The sequence below is a fragment of the Alosa sapidissima genome, chromosome 5, assembly GCF_018492685.1.
Source record: "Alosa sapidissima isolate fAloSap1 chromosome 5, fAloSap1.pri, whole genome shotgun sequence".
Taxonomy (NCBI): domain Eukaryota; kingdom Metazoa; phylum Chordata; class Actinopteri; order Clupeiformes; family Clupeidae; genus Alosa; species Alosa sapidissima.
The window spans coordinates 30583889-30601855 of record NC_055961.1 but is presented as its reverse complement, the minus strand read 5'-3'; the positions used below and the strand labels follow the sequence as shown (position 1 = coordinate 30601855).

The 17967-nt window shown below is 44.1% G+C and overlaps 1 protein-coding gene across 2 annotated transcripts; it reads right to left on the bottom strand.

The window, feature by feature from the left end:
- Positions 1-309: 309 nt before the first annotated feature.
- tbc1d8b (TBC1 domain family member 8B) lies at positions 310-16856 on the bottom strand. Of its 2 annotated transcripts, XM_042093882.1 has the most exons (21): positions 16624-16856; positions 13637-13747; positions 12891-13009; positions 12440-12665; positions 11471-11711; positions 10954-11161; positions 10452-10619; positions 9907-10038; positions 9531-9681; positions 9171-9385; positions 8844-8961; positions 8175-8460; positions 7858-7984; positions 7635-7733; positions 7213-7281; positions 5353-5593; positions 5137-5202; positions 4740-4829; positions 4182-4235; positions 3261-3358; positions 310-2938 (listed from the first exon to the last, which is right to left on the bottom strand). In XM_042093882.1, exons 1-21 carry the CDS (start codon positions 16748-16750, stop codon positions 2366-2368), a joined length of 3519 nt encoding a protein of 1172 aa, XP_041949816.1. In that variant the 5' UTR covers positions 16751-16856; the 3' UTR covers positions 310-2365. The 2 variants fall into 2 exon arrangements, with proteins under 2 accessions (XP_041949816.1, XP_041949817.1); XM_042093883.1 differs by lacking the exon at positions 4740-4829.
- Between the last annotated feature and the right edge of the window lie 1111 nt (positions 16857-17967).

The window sequence follows — 17967 nt, the reverse complement described above, 5'->3', positions numbered from 1 at the left end:
ATTCAGAATATGTTTAATGATGGTGGTATGAAATGGTTCCTAGTGTTGATGATTGTACATGTGAATGTGGATAATACAGTGTGATTTTTGAATGTTAAAAGTTGCAATTGGTGAATAAACTCTTTTGAGAGGTGGATAAACTCTAATAAAAGGTGGATAAACTCTATTTCTGAAATGTCAGAGGCGTTTAGCCTCCACTACAGCCCTGATGTGGAGGTAACGCACTTAGAAATGAACAAATTCCCATCTTCTATTCATATGTCCTCTATGCAAGTGTCTATGTGATATGAGAAATAATTTAATCCATGATTTTAGGACGGTATTTATTTATTTCCTTATAAGAGACAAGAGACATCTACATAAAGTGACTTCTGTGATAGGCACAAACAGATACATTTCAACACCTTTAAGACATATTTAACAAAGTCTGCAGATATTTTACAATCATTGCACAGATAAGTTGACTGAAATTGGCACCTGTAAATCAAAACATGTTGACAGCAGATTGATGAGAAAAAAAAACACGAGAATGTTTCAAATTATGTGTCATTATCAACACATATACAGTACATATTCCACGTACGTCTGAATTAAGTCAAAAGTCTGTGGGGTGTTGTCCGTATAGCCATCGTGAAGACCACAGAAATCTTACGGTCCTTCGCAAATTAAATGCTTCATTTTCAAGTGACAGCTTCATCAGGTTTTTACCACAATACTTTGTTCTTGTGATTTTAAAGGGACATCTGATCAAATGTCCCCTTCAGTCCACTAGGAAAGGACTTGTTCATTACACTAAACATGTGTAAGTGGTCTCCCCATACAAACAGTATTAGTAATGCACTAAAGCATATTTCAAGTTCTCCTTTCAATTAGAAAAACATGTAGTCTATTTCCTAATTTAAAAAAAAATAATAATAAAAAAAAAAAAAAATCGCAATTAACAGCATTCTTTGATCCAACTTCAGTGGCTCTGCTTTATATTTTCATATAAATAAATGGAAACTACACATTTCTACATATTAATCCACATTAGATCTATCTTCATATCATAGACATCTCTGTAACATCTTATAACTTTAATAATTGATTGAGAGTCTTTTTATCTGGACTCCATCTATGGCTTAATGCATTGAGTGACTTTTGCAGTTGGTCCTCTTAGAGCCAAGCTCCATTGGAAGCACTGTGGAATATAATTTTTGATAATGACTCAGAGTCAAAACTCCCTTTGAACTCATGCAGACTCTATAGCAGCCCCATATGAGCATATGCGCATGGTCACACTTAGCAACAAAATAAATGATTTTCATCAACATTAAAGCTATAGTCTGACAAATAAAAACATAACAGAAATAAGGTACACTCATCTGAATGCAATGTCAATACGCAATAAAATACAATTAAAATATATTAACAAGAATGTACGTAAATGCATTCAGGTTTTCATAATAGAGTTCCGATAAGGTGTTTACGGCGCCTCTGATGGCAACTTAGAGGATTGGTCCAATGACAGCGGGCCAATCAGACCTTTCCCTTTTGCATGCTCATGCACCATCCCATGCCACAGAGCCAACAAGTAAACAAAACAGCAGAACACAAAACAAATCAAAACAAAACATAACATAACAAACAAACCAGAAACTCAGCACCTTATTGACACATATTTACATCTAACCTTACTGTAGATCACACACACACACACAGCACATAATAATCCCTTATTGTACTAAACAATACATACCTGATCGGTGATGCTAAGATTTAATCCTGAAGAAATGTCACTATTGACCAAAGAATGACCGAAACCAAGGGATCATGTGACGAGGAACTTACCATAGACCCTAAGAGTCAGTACGACCACCACCTACATATGACACATCTACAACAAGCCCTCTTTACACGGGCTTACAGTAGGTTTAGGTCAGTTCAAGGTTGATGTTGAGGCAAAGTATGTATGTATGTATGTATGTATGTATCTACAGAGTATGTAAAGCATGATAATGTTTTAATGTTTGTACATATGTGTGTGAATGTGTGTATTTTAGTGTATTCATGTGCTTTGCAGTGAGTATTAAGGCTAACTGACATAGAGGCAGAGTTATGAATCCGGCTGGTGTCATTCTACGAGTACTCAACAAGACACGACGTAATGAAAAACCAATGACTGTTAAATTCTTATTCTCTTTTTTAGTCATTGGGGGAAAATAAAACCCCTAATCATGTCAATGCCTCTCTACCAGAGAATAAAGCTGGGCACAGCGACCATTCCCAGGCTAAAGGGAACAAAAGGAACCAAAATGCTGAGGCTGGAGTGTCATGTGTATGGCTTTCAGGTGGGGCAGTTAGAAGCTTCGTCTGTGCCGGATCCTTACTTGTTGATCTGTGCTTTCAGCTGGTCTCTCTTGGCCCGGTCCAGGTGGCGCTGGACGTCCACGGGCTTCTCGAAGAAGCGCACCAGGACAGGCTCGTTGAGGAGCGACGCCAGGACCTGCTCGAAGGAGAAGGACCAGTCCATGGCCTGCGGGCTGGGTGGCGCCGTGTGCTCCGAGGGCGTGTTGGCCGGCTCTGTTTCCATGGTGCTGGATGAGGGGGGGTCCGAGGTTCCGTCGGGAGAGGAGGGGGCTCCCCCGTCCGAGGTGACTTGCCCAGGGCTGGACGGGTCCTGGTCTACCTGGAGGGTCTGTAGCTGCTCGACAGCGCCCTCTACAGGGCTGGCGGTTTGCGGCGGCGGTGCACTGCTAGGGGTCTTGCTGGGGCTGGGGGACTGTGGGCTGGTGGAGGAGGTCTGGGAGGGTGCCAAGTCCTCCTGCAGCCGGCGGCCCACCTCCTCCATGCGGAGCAGCAGGCTGGTGACTCGGGCCACGGCGCGGAACAGCGCCTCCTCCTCCGGGTCGCCATGGAACAGGCTGTACAGAGTCTTAGACAGCTGGATAAACTGGGCCTGAGGGCGCACCGCAAACAGACACACCAGAGGGGCATTCACATTCACATTCTCTGAACAGAGGCGAACGCTCGAGTCGGACACAGTTAAATTTGAACGGATGTAAATATTACAAATTATTCTATTTCCACGGCAATCCTCTATCCAGTATTCATGTATGCTCAGAGAACTACCTCCTCAAACTGTTTGCAAGTGTTTTCAAACATTTGTCTTGGTTTGCAAATTTGAACACACCTCGAGATAATGCCTTTGGTCACTGAAATAAAGACACTTCTAAGATACAGAAGACTTGCAATCTTTCAGTAAGTAAAACAATGTGTACCTGATCAATTCTGGGCAAGTCTTTAATGCTCTCCTCCTTCCTCTGGATCTCATCTTGCCACTGCTTCAGATAAGCCTGCAGGTCCACCTTCCCGCGGCCTGAACAGGACAAGACACCGTTAAGACACTTAAGGGTCATTCACACCAAAAGCGATAGCGATAACGATAACGATAATGATAACTATAAACAAATATCGTTCTTGTTAATATGAATGACGACGTTCACACATAAACTATAACTATAACGACATGAAGAACGATATCGTTGGGAATCACTAACTCAACGATAAAAAGCTAATAACCAATCAGAACCCATCAAATTTTAGCCGTCACATTAATTTACACAAGGAGAGACTTTGTTTATCGTTGTTCAGTGTGAACGCTTTTATCGTTATGGTTATCGTTATCGTTCTTGGTGTGAATGACCCTTTAAGGAGCTTGCACACTGCTCCAACAAATACCAACAAACTCCAACATCCTAAAGCTACCAGCTGTTGGTGGTAGTCTTTAGAATGTTCATAAAACCAACTGTCATGTCAAACTCTTAACGACTCCATCCAACAAACGCCAACAAACACAGACGACCGTCCCACACTGACCCAACATGTTGGTGTTTGTTGGAGTTTGTTGGCGTTTGTTGGAGCAGTGTGCAAGCTCCTTAAGGCCTAATCGTACAAAAGGTCTGCTGGTGCAAACATGACGCAACCTGCAAAGTAACATACAAGCAAACGTTTTAATAAAGCACATAAACAGGTGCATAACTGGGCTCAATTCAAATCCTGACTCGATTCCATACCATAGGAGATTTTTCAGCGGGTCATACCAAGTTTACAATTATCGATACACACAAGGCATAAATTACAGTTTAAGAGGAAAACATTATGCAGCAGTGTGTTAAGTGAGGCAGGGTGAAATGGTTTACCCTTCTCTGGGCTTTTCCTTATCACTCCATCGTCAGGACTGTCCGGAGAGCACACTGTAAGGAGATCAGGAGAGGACAGCGATAAGGACTTGACTGGCCTCGTTCTGATGTAAGCAAGGGACACAGCACGGTGTTGTGCAATGCTCTAGTTATAAACAGGCAGCGTACAAATACCTCAAAACACCTACACCTACACCCCCCACCCCCCCCCCCCCACACACACACACACACACACACCCGCCACACATGAAAAATACAAAAGCAGACATGCATGTATGCCTTAAATGAAATGAACTCTATATAACACACACACACAAATGCACGCATGTATGAAAAGCACAGAAGCATACATGAATGTGAGAGCACACTCCAATGCATTCTTAGACACTTAGACACACACACACACACACACACACACACAAGCCTCCATCTCACGCTAATAATAGATGCGTCTAGAAAAAGCTGAAAAGGGTTACAAGGCTGACTTAATCTAAGTGGGGTGACGAGAACAGAAGAGAACATGAGCGAACAGAAAAGAAGAGAAGAGGGCGAGCTGACCAGTCAGGCGGGTGAAGTTAGGGAGCTCTTCGTCCAGTGGGACAGACTGAGAAGGCTGGCAGGCTTTAGAGACATCACTGTCTGTGAAGGCTAAAGAGAACAGGAGCTACTGAGACACACATAGCCACCCACCGCATGCGAGAGACAAGGAAAGGTGTTAATAAACCCCACAGACAAGTTAGGCAGTGAGAGAGAGAGAGAGAGAAATAGAGAGAGAAAAAGAAAGGGAAAGAAAGAGAGAGAGAGACCCAGAAGAGTGGCTGGTAGAGCATGTCAGAAGAACCTTTCTACAAGCTTAATTACTGAGACATGCATCAGAAAGCCAGTTCAGAGAGATAACATGTCTGTGACATTTACACAGCATCCCTAGGCACCCCCCCCCCATGTTTACACATACCTGGTGGCAGATGCATCTTGAAGAGGAATTTCAGCTTCTCTGTGAAGGAACCACTGTAGAGTATATCTGTACAGGGAAAGAAACACACACATTTGTGGGTTGAATCCTCACTGAATCTGACCGTTGATTAAGGCCTGATTTGTCCTTTCTTTCCTATCAGTGTATTGGCAAAAAAAAAAAAGAACGAAAGATAAAAGACGCGTTGGCCGACCTTACCCAGGGCTCGGCAGAACTCGCGGAAGTTGACGAGGCCATCGTTGTTGTCGTCGAGCAGGCGGAAGGTCCAGCGGGCGAGCGTGTGCGTGTAGGCGCCGGGGCTCCAGGGCTGCAGCAGCAGGAACAGGCTGGTGAACTGGGCTCGGCCCAGCTGGTACTGCTCCAGGTAGGGCAGGCTCGGGTCATGGTGCTGCAGCGCTGGGCTGCTCACCGTCCAGTAGCAGCTCAGGAAGTGCTGCCTCTGTGGAAAGAAAGAAATAATAAATAAATAAACCCAAACGCAAAACAAAAAGAACTGTGAGGGGTCAACACATCAGAGAAAGCACAAGCCATTTCTGCTCCAAATGATGTGAAGCACTTTAGAATAGTACATCACCCTAGAACAAAGTGCAAGACACAAAGTTAAGGAGAAACTGCTTGTGATTGGTTTAACGCTGTTGTATTTCAACCCTTATTCTAGGAGTTAGGGCTGAGGCAGTTTCACTGTAAAACCAAGTAGTCATGTGTCTTCGTTCCACTGTTCAATTATTTAAAGTGTGCTGCATCACCATTGCCTTATGTAAAGGCCTCCCTACGGTGACTCTGAAGTCCAAAACACAACAACAAATGGGAGATACAACTACACAAATCACAAACCAAAATGGCGAACAGAGAATCACAATGTCAAATCTAAAAAGACAAAAGCTAAACTGAAACCACAACCACAAAGCACCAGACACAACAACATTCCAGAAAAGGTAGGTGCACGCTGGAGACAAGGTCCACCGCTGATTGGACAGACACACTAACCATCTCTTTAAACCACTAGTAATCACTCCATTCAACAACTTCAGTGAACCTTCTCAAGCTAAGTGAAAGCAGCCTTTCTTCGCGTTAAAAAAGCCGCACAGTGCATTCCTTCAGTACTGTATGATTCAGCTGCTGTGCTATTTGTGCTGTGTAGCTCTGCTTCTGTCTGGTCCATCTCCACTCGCCCTGCTTAAAGCACCACTCTTCAAACAACAACTTCCATTTTGAGTGGAGAGCTAACTCACTCACTGGGCCATTGTACAGCTCCACGGCCTTTAGACTTTCACACTTCATTGTACACCATTGTTAGCCTGGCGAGCCAGACCCACATTAAAATGTAGGGTCTGGGCACTCACCGTTCGCAGTGCTCAGTCCGAGGGGCGGGATAATCAGTTGTCTTTCAAATTCCCTCTGCACGCAATAGGACGCAATAGGATATTTGTTTTCAACTAGCAGGGAATTCAAGCCGAACCGTTGCAACTCTGCCATCAATCATTATGTTAAGCCCACCAAACGACTCTATACACGATTTCAATGGCCTGATTAAGTTTCGATTTCTGGAGCTCACAAGCAAACGGAGAGTTGCTAGACTAGCCCTGGCAGCAAATTGTTTCAGAGGTCTTTGTTTATTGAGTGTACTGGGCCGAGAGTCACTCTGAAGCCACTGCAGCCTTTTTGAAAATTAATTTCACTGAATAAAACTAATGGTCTGTGAGAGGAGTTGCTTTCTCTTTCGTTGTGCCCTCATGCCCTAGACAGGGCAGAGCGGTTTCAGCTAATGGGGATGTCATAGCTGTCAACCCTCCCTTTTTTTTCCGGGTTTCTCACGTATTTTAACTCGTTTCCCGCTGTCTTCCCGTTTTAATATTTTCCTGTAAAATATCCCGTATTTTCACAATCTCATAACATTAGTTCTACCATCGGATGTTGACATTTTCCCGTAATTTTGGGTGAGAAACCCGGGAAATCTCCCTTATTTTCAATGCTCAATGTTGACAGCTAATTGGGACGTGTGTTCTCTACAGGGAGAGACGGAGGGAGCTGAGAGTGGACACTCCGCCACTGACCCACCTTGAACAGCACATACAGCTCATCCATGTGTGAAGCGCTGAACTTGACCTCCTGGGCCACCACCCTGACCTGCACACAAACAAAGATCAGACAAGTTTTTCACACCAATACACACCCAATACAAATCAAGAAAACAACACAAACAATTATGCTTGAAGTAAAAGGCAAAACGCAGTGTTAAACTTGGAAATGCGCCAACCAGATAAAATTGATAAGTAAAACAACACACAACACACAATACATAGCACTACAAAGGAGAGTAAAGTTGAGATCTTACACACATGAATGGCCATTACAACCTACAACGGTACTTTAAATATATCCAGAATGGCTTTGCATTTCACCACAAGTCTAACTAACACATTTTCTTACCCCTGGCTGTTTACTGTGTCTTAAAAAACGAGTGTGTAAGCTGAACATACCGCATTCTGTCTGGTTGTGTCCTCTAGCGTTTGGATTACGTACAGCTTGTTCCTCCTCCTCATACTCTCGACTTCCTCGGATTTGATATCTCCATATTTCTAAAAAAAATATTAGTCAGCAAAAATCTATGTGTTATGTGTGTACAGTAAGTGTAGGTTTGACTTTAAAAAGGTGCCTTTTCTATTTCTGTAGTAGAATGAGAGAGTAGTTGGGGGCGTTTACCTCATATGCTTCCCTGATGAGGTCACTGATGTCCACTCTCTGAGCCGCTCTGTTGTTGCTGCCCACTGGGGCCTGCTGGACAGTGGCAGGCAGGGGACTGTCTTTATTAGCCACACTGTCAAAAAACCTGCCTCCGCCAAAAGGACACACGGAAAACGTTGACTTGAAGTTGATAAACTTTAAAGAAATAAAATAGTCATCAGCATAAATCAGCCGAAGATAAGATAACAAGATGATATCAACCAAGGATAAAAAAAACTTAGAACACTGGTGTGTGTGTGTGTGTGTGGGGGGGTGGTCAGTCTACTGAAGCTCACCTGCTGAGGATGGTGACGGCCTCTGTGTCGTCGTTGCAGCAGAGCAGAGCTTCCATGTTATAGTCGAGGGTGGCCAGTCCCAGCTGCAGGATGGCCTTGATGCCGTCAAAGAAGAAGCAGTCGACCACGTTGACCGCACTCTCGATGGGCAGCACGCTGATGAAGAGTGTCAGGAACCAGGACAGCGAAACCGACGACAGGAACGTCAGATCCGTCATATGCTCCGTCAGCTGGGACAGGTGCTCTCGGATCAGGTCCTCAAAGACGGCCTGGTCAACCAGTGCGCCTACAAGAAAGAAAAATAATGACAACTCTTCAAAATAAGGCTGATCAATTTGGGGAAAATATCTATATTCGTTGTGATTTAATTTGCAATATCATTTTTGAAAGTCAAGCTTCTGTTCAGTTGTTAAAAAAAATTTTTTGCTGTACATTCATTGTGCTGCCGTCTATGGGGTTTTTGAACGTGGTGGTACATGTTCATCATGTTGCCCCAGGAAGTGGCAAAATACTCCCAGTCGCGAGCAGCACAATCATTGCTAACTGTATTAGTTCAAATTACGATTTTGTTCAAATATCGATTAATCTGTCAGCCTCAAAATATTCAAATGCACTTCGAATAACTGCATGTAGAGAATGTGTGTATGTTATAGATTTTGTATGTCTTACCAATGATCCTGCGGTTGAAATAGTCTGGAAGCATCCGTTCACATACAGCAACCAGTAACCAGAAGGCTTCTTCCTCCTTGGCATACAACAGTAACACAGATGCTAGGATATTCATAGCCTGCATATAGGAGCAGAGAAAGAGAGAGAGAGAGACAGAGACAGAGACAGAGAGAGACAGTCAGACAGAGAGAGAGAGACAGAGAGAGAGAGAGAGACAGAGAGAGAGAGAGTTGTTGGGGGTTGTTGTGCCATAGGAGTCTCTTTCCAGACACAGAAGTTAAAGATAAAGTTTAGTCAATGACTGTCCATCTGCACATATGTCTGTACCTGGCAGTAGCCTATCTTGGGGTTTCGGTAGGCGTACGCCGTGAGGACCCTCCGTAGGGCTGATATGCCGGTGTCGCTCTGGAATGCTGGGTGGTCAGGCAGAGAGCGGTGAAGGTCACGCTCAATCTCATCAGTGGCCAGAGAGCTGGTGCCCAGGGACGCCTCCACCAGCTCAGAGTAATGGCCAGGGTGGGTCGCCATGTCATTTACTGCTCCTATGGCACATACACACAAACACACACACGCACACGCACACGCACACGCACACAGAGAGAGAAACAAACACACATGTAATTCCACATTGAAAACCTAATGATGTAGAAAGTAGAGACACAATCTTTCTCCACACACATGCTGTACCTGAGAACAGCATCCACAGCTCTCCTCGTAGTGACTCTGGTACTCCCCGCACAATAAGGTCTCTGGTTTTCTTTGTGCAAAACATGCTGGTTCCACGTCCGTACTCCGCAAAGTGGATCTGCCAAGACTGCTCCTTCATCTTCTCTTTCAGCTGTCAATCACAGCAATTACAGCCCAAATTATCTCATGCCCTTCGAACAGAGCGATCTCACAGCTGACAGACGCAATGAATACGTACAGTCAGATGGGAAACTAAATGCAGCAAGACACATTCAAGTACATTCCAAATAAGTGTCAGAGACGGTGTGCCCTTCTAACACACTCCAAAAGCAGAAGGAAACACACACACACTACTGTATATAGATATCCAAAATACCATTTTCGGGTCGAGGTTTTCAGCATCCTGGGGATGGAAGACATTCATTAGGGCCTCTGTGCTGACCGTCTTACTGCTGTCCTTCTGGCCAACCATCAGCCCTTCTTCATCCTCACCACACTCCAGCAGCATCTATACACACACACACACACACACACACACACACACACACACACACACACACACACACACACACACACACAGACACACAATATCCTCACTGAATAAGACTCACAGTTTCAAACATGTGATTAGAACTCATACATATTGGGTTTCCAAACCATACATTTGTTATTTCCTTCTCCTTTTTTAAACATGCAACTGGTACATGCTGTTTGCTTCTTTACAAAAATAAATGTTTCTGTCACAATCAGATAATTTATGTTTTCTCTTCCAAATAAATGTAAATGAAATAAATTTAGCATAGCCTTCATTTTATGTTTCATTCCATAACCACCCATTTCCTAGAGACTGCTGTAATACGCTAGGATTGTATGACACCGAGCTAAGTCACAGAAGCATGCGTGCGTGGGGAGAGCAGTGACCTGGCTGGAGGCGGAGTGCTGGGGACTAGCAGTGTTCCCACACTGTCTGCGGATGGTGCCGGCCAGACGCTCAAAGTCACGGACCTCGGAAAAACGCAGCGCTCGCTTCCCCCGCATACACACGGTCAGGGCCCGGCTACTGCGGTCAGGCTTCTCCACACTCAGAATCTGAAACAACGCACAGGCACACGCACGCGCACGCGCACGCGCACACACACACACACACACACACACACGCACACAGTCCATGAGACACTAATTGCAGACAAATGTAGCATAAGCCCACAATTGTCACAAACACACAGAAATACACACAAACACAGACATTTTTGCACTCAACTGACAGTATTCTATGGCTGTGACATTTACTCCCTGACAAATTCATGACTGAACCTGAAAACATTCACCCAAACAGAAAACGTTTCATACTCCTTCAGATAGGGCACTGGCACAAACCACCTAGGCTGAAAATTCCTCAACGCTGTGGTAATGTGTGGCTCACCTCTCGCATTGCAATGATAAGGTGGCACTTGCTGCCGTCCTGGCTGGCGAAGCAGAGGTAGTTCTCTGATACGCAGATCTTGCCCAGCGTGTTGAAGTGACTGAAGGGGACCCACAGGAAGCTCTCGTAGACCTCCAGGAGGTTCTCCTCGCGCGGGAGGCGGAAGAACGCCCGGAAGGCCTCGTTCCTGGCGTGAGTCTCCAGTCCCCTGGAAGCGAATGAAGAAAGGTGGAACCACGGTTCTTAAGAGGAACTGTGACTGCTGTCTATGGTTGTCTTGTTAAACTACAGGAGTCAAGGTTTAACTAAGGTTATCAATATGGTTAGGTTATTTTTTTTCAGATGCTCAATGACTAGAGTAGCTCCACAAATACAAAAGGGACAGGTAGTTCTGGATTTTTTGTTGTTGAAAAAACTCACGAAATATGAAGCCACTATGAGCTGTGTTAATAAAGCACCCTCACAATCTACATGCACACATACATGTATGTCCTGTATGTGCATGTTGGCTTTGCACCTTTTGGTAATTTGCAGTGGATCGGTAAGAATGTGGTCGCTCGGAAACGTCTCCTTGTCGATGAGCCGTCTGACAGCGTAGTCGGCCAGCTGCTCCATCAGGAGGAAGGTCTGCTGCAGGTGGAGGAACATGGAGAAGCAGTGGTCCTCTCCACCCGAGCACACGCGGATGCTCTCAGTCAGCAGCACGCTGGACGTCTTCTCCAGCCGGCTGATCTCCACCCACGAGATCACCAGCTTCACTGAAGGGCAAAGAAGCCAATCATACAGAAAGACAGACAAACAGACACCATCAGGACCTCCATTCTCTTGGCACCAGCACAGACCCATATTAGTAAAACAACGGTTGAATGTTGTATGCCTACAACAATGCTTTTTGAGGAAAATCCAATGTAAGCTGAAATGTTTGAACTGCACTTTTTGCATAAAATTCTGAATTTCTTCTTGCTTCCTTCCTGCTATGCTGAACCCAGATTCATGTCCCAGCTTAGCCTGACGAGCCAGACCCACATCAAGATGTAGGGTGTGGGGACTCACCATTCGCAGTGCTCAGTACGAGGGGCGGGAAAATCGATTGTCTTTCAAATTCCCTCTGCACGCAATAGGACAGCACTGAGTCCCATGCGTTTTCCCACCAACGGAGCTAGTTGGCTAGTTCAAACTTTTGCCAACTTAAAAAAAGCTTAACTCGTGTCATGCTGTTCGCCAACAGCAACATCCATCTTCTTCGTTTTCAAGTAGCAGGGAATTCACGCCGAACTGTTGCAACTCTGCCATCAATCATTATGTTAAGCCCGCCTACCGACTCTATACATGATGTAATTGGCCTTATCGAAATTTAATTTTTCCAGCTCGCAAGCCAACGGAGAGTTGCTAGACTACCCTGGCAGCAAATTACATTTGCGGCCGCTAGGGTGCGTCTAGATTTCTAGGCTAATCCCAGCTATGTCCTCCCTCTCCTCCTTCTCACCTTCATTGCCCAGCAGGTAGGAGTAGAAGCAGAGGAAGTTGGTGCTGAGGTAGAGCCAGCCCTGGCATGGGACGCGGCCTCTCCAGTAGCTGCACGAGTAGTAGGTCACCAGCTTCTCCTTGGCGGGCAGCGAAAACCAGGACTCGAAGCGGAGCAGCGCCTCACGAAACTTCTCTGGGTCCTCCTCCTGCACCAGGCTTACTTTCCCCTCCTCAGCGATCAGACCCTACGCACACAAAACATGACAGCACTGACCGATGGCACCCACAGCACTGCCCAGACATGTCACCAAAGCGTGTGACAAAGATAGCTTATCCACTCTTTACACGCAGTAGACTTTACATCGACTTTCCAAACATTCACCTTAACCCACTGTGAAATCATGTACATCTATTATGTTCTATCAGTACAAATACAAATGCCATTTTTTCAATGGAATGCGAAGGCTTACTCTGATCTTGCCCTGGACGAAGCTGGTGATGTCATCACTGGAGTCGAACACGGAGAGAGTTCGCATGATGTTCTGCTGCAGCCACTCCCAGTGCTGAGTGATCTCCTCCTCAGAAGCGCCTGTGGACAGCCACACCAGAACACACATCAACCCAACAGCACAACGATAACTCCAATCTTTTTATAACGACTACAGTATATAACGACTTCTACAGTATACAACCTCCCCATTTGACCTCGCCCCCACCATAACTAAGTTGTTTGACAGATATGTAATAAGAACTATTATTATTATTATTATCATCATTACGGTCATTACAAATGTTGCATTTTGCTAGTGACCTCGAATCCCACTTGCAATGTGTTCACTCCTCCAGTTTGAGAAACATTGCTCTAGCATTAGCATTAAGGCGACAGCGGCAAGGAATAACTACATTTTTAATGGATGAAACTTTGAGCAGTACACTGAATATGGAAAGGTTGTAAATAAAGCTTCTCTTCAGATATAGCGTATACCTAGATGTGCAGGTTTTCCAAGTCCCCTTTTCATGCTGTATAAATATTGACTAATCAGGGTGTGTTTAAGTGCGATATACACTGACATTGAATGATGAAGAATGAGAATGATGGTATCATTGTAATCCTCCACATGCTTTATGGCTTGCTTGTTTGTTAAACTGTGAGGCCATCTGTGAGATACCACAACAGCAGCAGAGCAGAGTTAACACAGGGCCGGCTCTTGCTCACCACATGCTATGATCCAGTAGACCTGCGAGTCGGGGGTCTGGTGCAGGATGCGGAAGGGTGCGACCTTGGACGTAGAGTCGAGCACAGCATCCAGAGTTCCCACAAGGAGCCCTGCATGGCAACACAACCACAACCAGATTTCATCAAGCTGACATTTAACAAGAGAGAGGGAGTTTCAAATACCCAAACCCGGTTCTGTCTATCCATCCATTACAGTCGTTATGTCAGCTTCATTTGTAATTAAAGGTACTGTAAGAAATTCAGCTGTCCATTTTGAGCAGTATACTGTAAAACAAAAACATGGTTTAAATACATAGCCCTCGCTCTGTAATCCATGATTTTGAAGTGGAGCAAGCCTGTCCTCAAAACCATAACCAAATTGTTCCAGCTAGTCCCCGAAAGGGGGTAGGGGGTTGGGGAAAGTAAGGGAAGAGGTGTTTAGTGGTGTTTTGTTTGGTGCTTTGTTCAAATATCAAGAAACGTCACGTCATCCAGAATGGCTAACAGCATCTTTAAAGAAATATCGAGGTACTCTACAGACCTAGACGTCCAAACACTCAAGCACATTAGCGAGGGAGTATAAGGAGGATCTACTCTGAGAGTGTGTTACTTACTTTCTCCATTTATTTACTGTTTGAATCTTGTCATCACTCACTACCAACATCTGTGTTAGCCTCCTCTCTTATTAGAGCTGGCAAGAACCACTCCCTTCTTACAAAAAGGAACAAAATCTGACTAATCCAGCTGAAACCACAGAGCCCAACTGTCTGGGGCTGGTCCTGGACAGAGAAAGGCTGAGGGGAAGTGTCGGAAATGAGAATGGGGGGGAAGTCCAGGACAGAGTGTGAGAAAGTGAAAAGGGTAGGCTATACACATGACAGCGGAAACACATTCTGGCACTATTTTTAATCAGTAATACATCATTGTGAAGGTTGCAATTTAGTGCTAGCTTATGTCCTATCAATCAAATGAACATCACTAGAAGGTAACCACCTCCCATCCAGCAAGTTTTACATGTTGAATAAAATACACAAACGTGTCTTTCAAATGGTTTTATCAGAAGTGAAGCAATGGCACACTGGTCATATATATTGTGCTGAATGTGTTGCCTTTGTGAGGGTTATGAGAGGGTAGGCTGGATACACAAGGGATGGGAAGCATACCAGGTCCATTCTGCTTATGCGAACAATTTGAGCCTCCAGCCTCAGCGATGCCATAGCTAAGTGTGTCACATTACCGAGGCCCAGAGGTGCCCTTCATTAATTATTCCACGCTTCAAAAACATTGCAATGTCATATCTCCGACCAGCACAGACAGGAATGTACAAGGCAGGGGTCCGCGGGGCACAAAGGGTTGTAGGCTGTTTATGTCATGCATTGGTTCCCCACATTGGCTCTGTCTGACGGCACAGGGAGTACACATTTACTGCCATGACTGATCTGAAAACATTCCATTGGATTCTAATGGGGTTACGGTTGGCTAATTGTTAATCCAAATTATATTGAAAGTGATTGAATCAGCTCGTCACAAACTAAACAGAGGCCCAACAGAGATGATCAGCCTAGTAAATTACCGCTAAGTTACTATACCCAAGGAGATGAGCAATAACATTCTTTCACTTTATAAAGGCCCCGGTGACTCTCTACTTAGATTCTATGTAATGCACACACATTCTGATGAAAATGATCAAATACAGAGCCACATTCCTAACTTCATTGACAGGAGTCAAACTGTCAGGATTAAATGTCAAACGAAAGCCCATTTTCTCTGTTTTGACCTAGACCATTCCGTGCAGCTCACTGATTGATATCAAAATGATAGATCATATGATGCACAATAATCCACATGGAAACAAGTACATTTATGTATCCGTTTTCAGATTTCCAAGAATGAAAAATTACAGTACTCAGAGAAATCTAGGGCTTTAGATAGAGAGCCAAATGTAGGCTGCTACACGCCAAGTGGGTAGCCCACACCAAGCTGAAAGGGTAAGCGGGTGATGCCATTGACTTTGTCAGCTTGAAGAGCAATTAAGGGCAACATTCCCTTCAAAGACCCTCATTAACAACAATTATAGCTCTGCCTCACAGTTGGAGCAAGAGGAACTCAGTCATGCTTTGTATCAGAGTACAGCCAATGTCCAAAATAATCACCACGCCATGGCAAAAACACACGTTTACAGATAATACACACAGAAATGTTCACCGAAATGAAAAAGAAATGTCTCTGAAGGCATGTTCCCAATCCCATAATGCATCTGATCATGAGAGCACTAAATGACACTTAATAGCGATTAGAAATAATCAATGTAACCCATGATAGAGTAGCCTATATCTTTTTGTGGCTTCATCAACCCCTTCACTATGTTTTTCCCCCGTATCATTAACATTATTTGTTCTTTCTGTTTGTACTTCATTTTCAAGAAGAGAGAGGACATAAGCAAAGATTGTCTAGTTACCTTTATCAACCGCCTCTGACACAAGTTCTCTAACAGTCAGAAATCGAATGAAGTCAAAGGTCGCATGACATGTCATTTACTTGTTGACAAATCGTGTCACTTGTTAGCACTACTACCAAGCATGACTCTGATGACAACTAACATGAAACGAATGTTTGGACATAACGTTACTGAGGTTAGCCAACACATTATTCTATTTGACCCGCAGCAGATCTAGATAATCTGAACCTGTCAGAGCAAACGCCCGTGTTTACTGGTCAAGTGCAGCCTGTGCAGATGTGGTACTTAACGTGAACGTCCCTGTTTTTTCGATCAAGCTATGATAGATGTTCCAGAAACATATAACAGGAGGTTACACTCCATGAACAAAACCCGGAGTCATCACGTTAACAGTCACATTTAACTTTGCATTATCGACCAAGTGGTATGGCTTCATTATATTCAATTTGCTCAACTTCCAGGGGTGGCTAAGTGACTATCCAGCTGTTGACTAGCTTGCCGCTGATGTTAGCATATACTGTAGCATTACCTGCCAAACCGCCACTTCCTTCACCGTATCCCCGTCGTCTCTGCAGTATGAAATAATCATTGGATTTCACGGTTGCCCATAACTTCAGTGCATTTTTCAAAAGCACTTCTTCAGGTTTAAGCCACATGCTGAAATCTAAATGTATACCCTGTCAGCAACATGAATATCACTATGTGCACTGCATTCCTGCAGCTGTATCCGTAGACATTTGTTTGCGCGTGGAACCATTCCCCACGTCGACAGATATTTTGCCAATGTCAACGTTCCTAGAGTTTCTGGGATTGTAGTTCTGAGAGGTAACCAATGATTATGAAACACGGCCTCTGTGTTATTTCGAACAGCATTACCCATAATCCACCACGCTTTCATAATGTTTTCTGTGCTCACGACAGAGGACACTCCTAAAACCGTTCCAGGATCAGGTCATTCGGCAGCTCATGGCTTGGGTGCGCGCAAGAACTCTGACTTCTCTGACTTGCAACAAGCCATAGAAAACTAAAATGAATGTTAAAAATTAAGACGTAGTATTTTGTGAAAAACAATTGTGAGCACATTATCCTATTAACCTACCATCTTTCATCTACAAAAACAAAGTAGTAGTAGTTGCGAACTTGCGACACAGTTACAGTTGTAAGTGTACAGTAGGCCTATGTCATTTAAGGGCCCCTCAACCATGTAAAATGGGCTATGTTATTTATGTCATTCCCTCTATTGAAATCCGGAGACTTCTTCTTATTAGAGGGGATGCATCCCCTCTATTGAAATCCGGAGACTTCTTCTTCTTATTTTTTCATGTATGGTAGCTTCAACATTAACACGACTTGGTGAGGATGATATTAATAATAATACATAAATAAATGTTTAACTTTGATGACTTTGAAGGCGAAGGAAATGTGAGAAGAATTTCTGTGTGTCTATCATATGAGTTACAAGATTTAGTTCTATGGCTATCGTCATGAAGTTAAGTGTGAGGCTGCACAGTACTGGACCAACTGAAAAATCGTTCTATTTGACTCAGTGCCCTCCCATTGAAAACGACGGAGTCTGTTCGTCCATTTCTTTTACTGTCTATGAGCAGTTCCCAGGCTAATCAGAACACTGGCACAGGTGTCACCTGTGAGAAATCCAACTGTCTCAGCTTCTAAGCATACAATCTAGCTCTACCTGAACTACACATCCTGTTAAAGTGTTTCCTGTTTGTTAAAATAAAAGTCCCAGCCATATCTCATGCATTCAGCATTATATCTCCAGAAAGGCTTGACGTACATTCTTCAAATTTGGTACGAGTGTTTTTATGGACTCAAAGGTGAAGTGAGTTGATGTTGGAGGTTGAAGGTCAAATGT

Coding starts and splice junctions, on each gene's coding strand:
- tbc1d8b (XM_042093882.1), bottom strand. CDS start 16,750: ATGTGGCTTAAACCTGAAGAAGTGCTTTTGAAAAATGCACTGAAGTTA. Junction 10,039..10,451: donor AGCACTCCGCCTCCAGCCAG/GTCACTGCTCTC, acceptor GTGTGTGTATAG/ATGCTGCTGGAGTGTGGTGA. Junction 7,985..8,174: donor GCCGTCACCATCCTCAGCAG/GTGAGCTTCAGT, acceptor TGGCGGAGGCAG/GTTTTTTGACAGTGTGGCTA.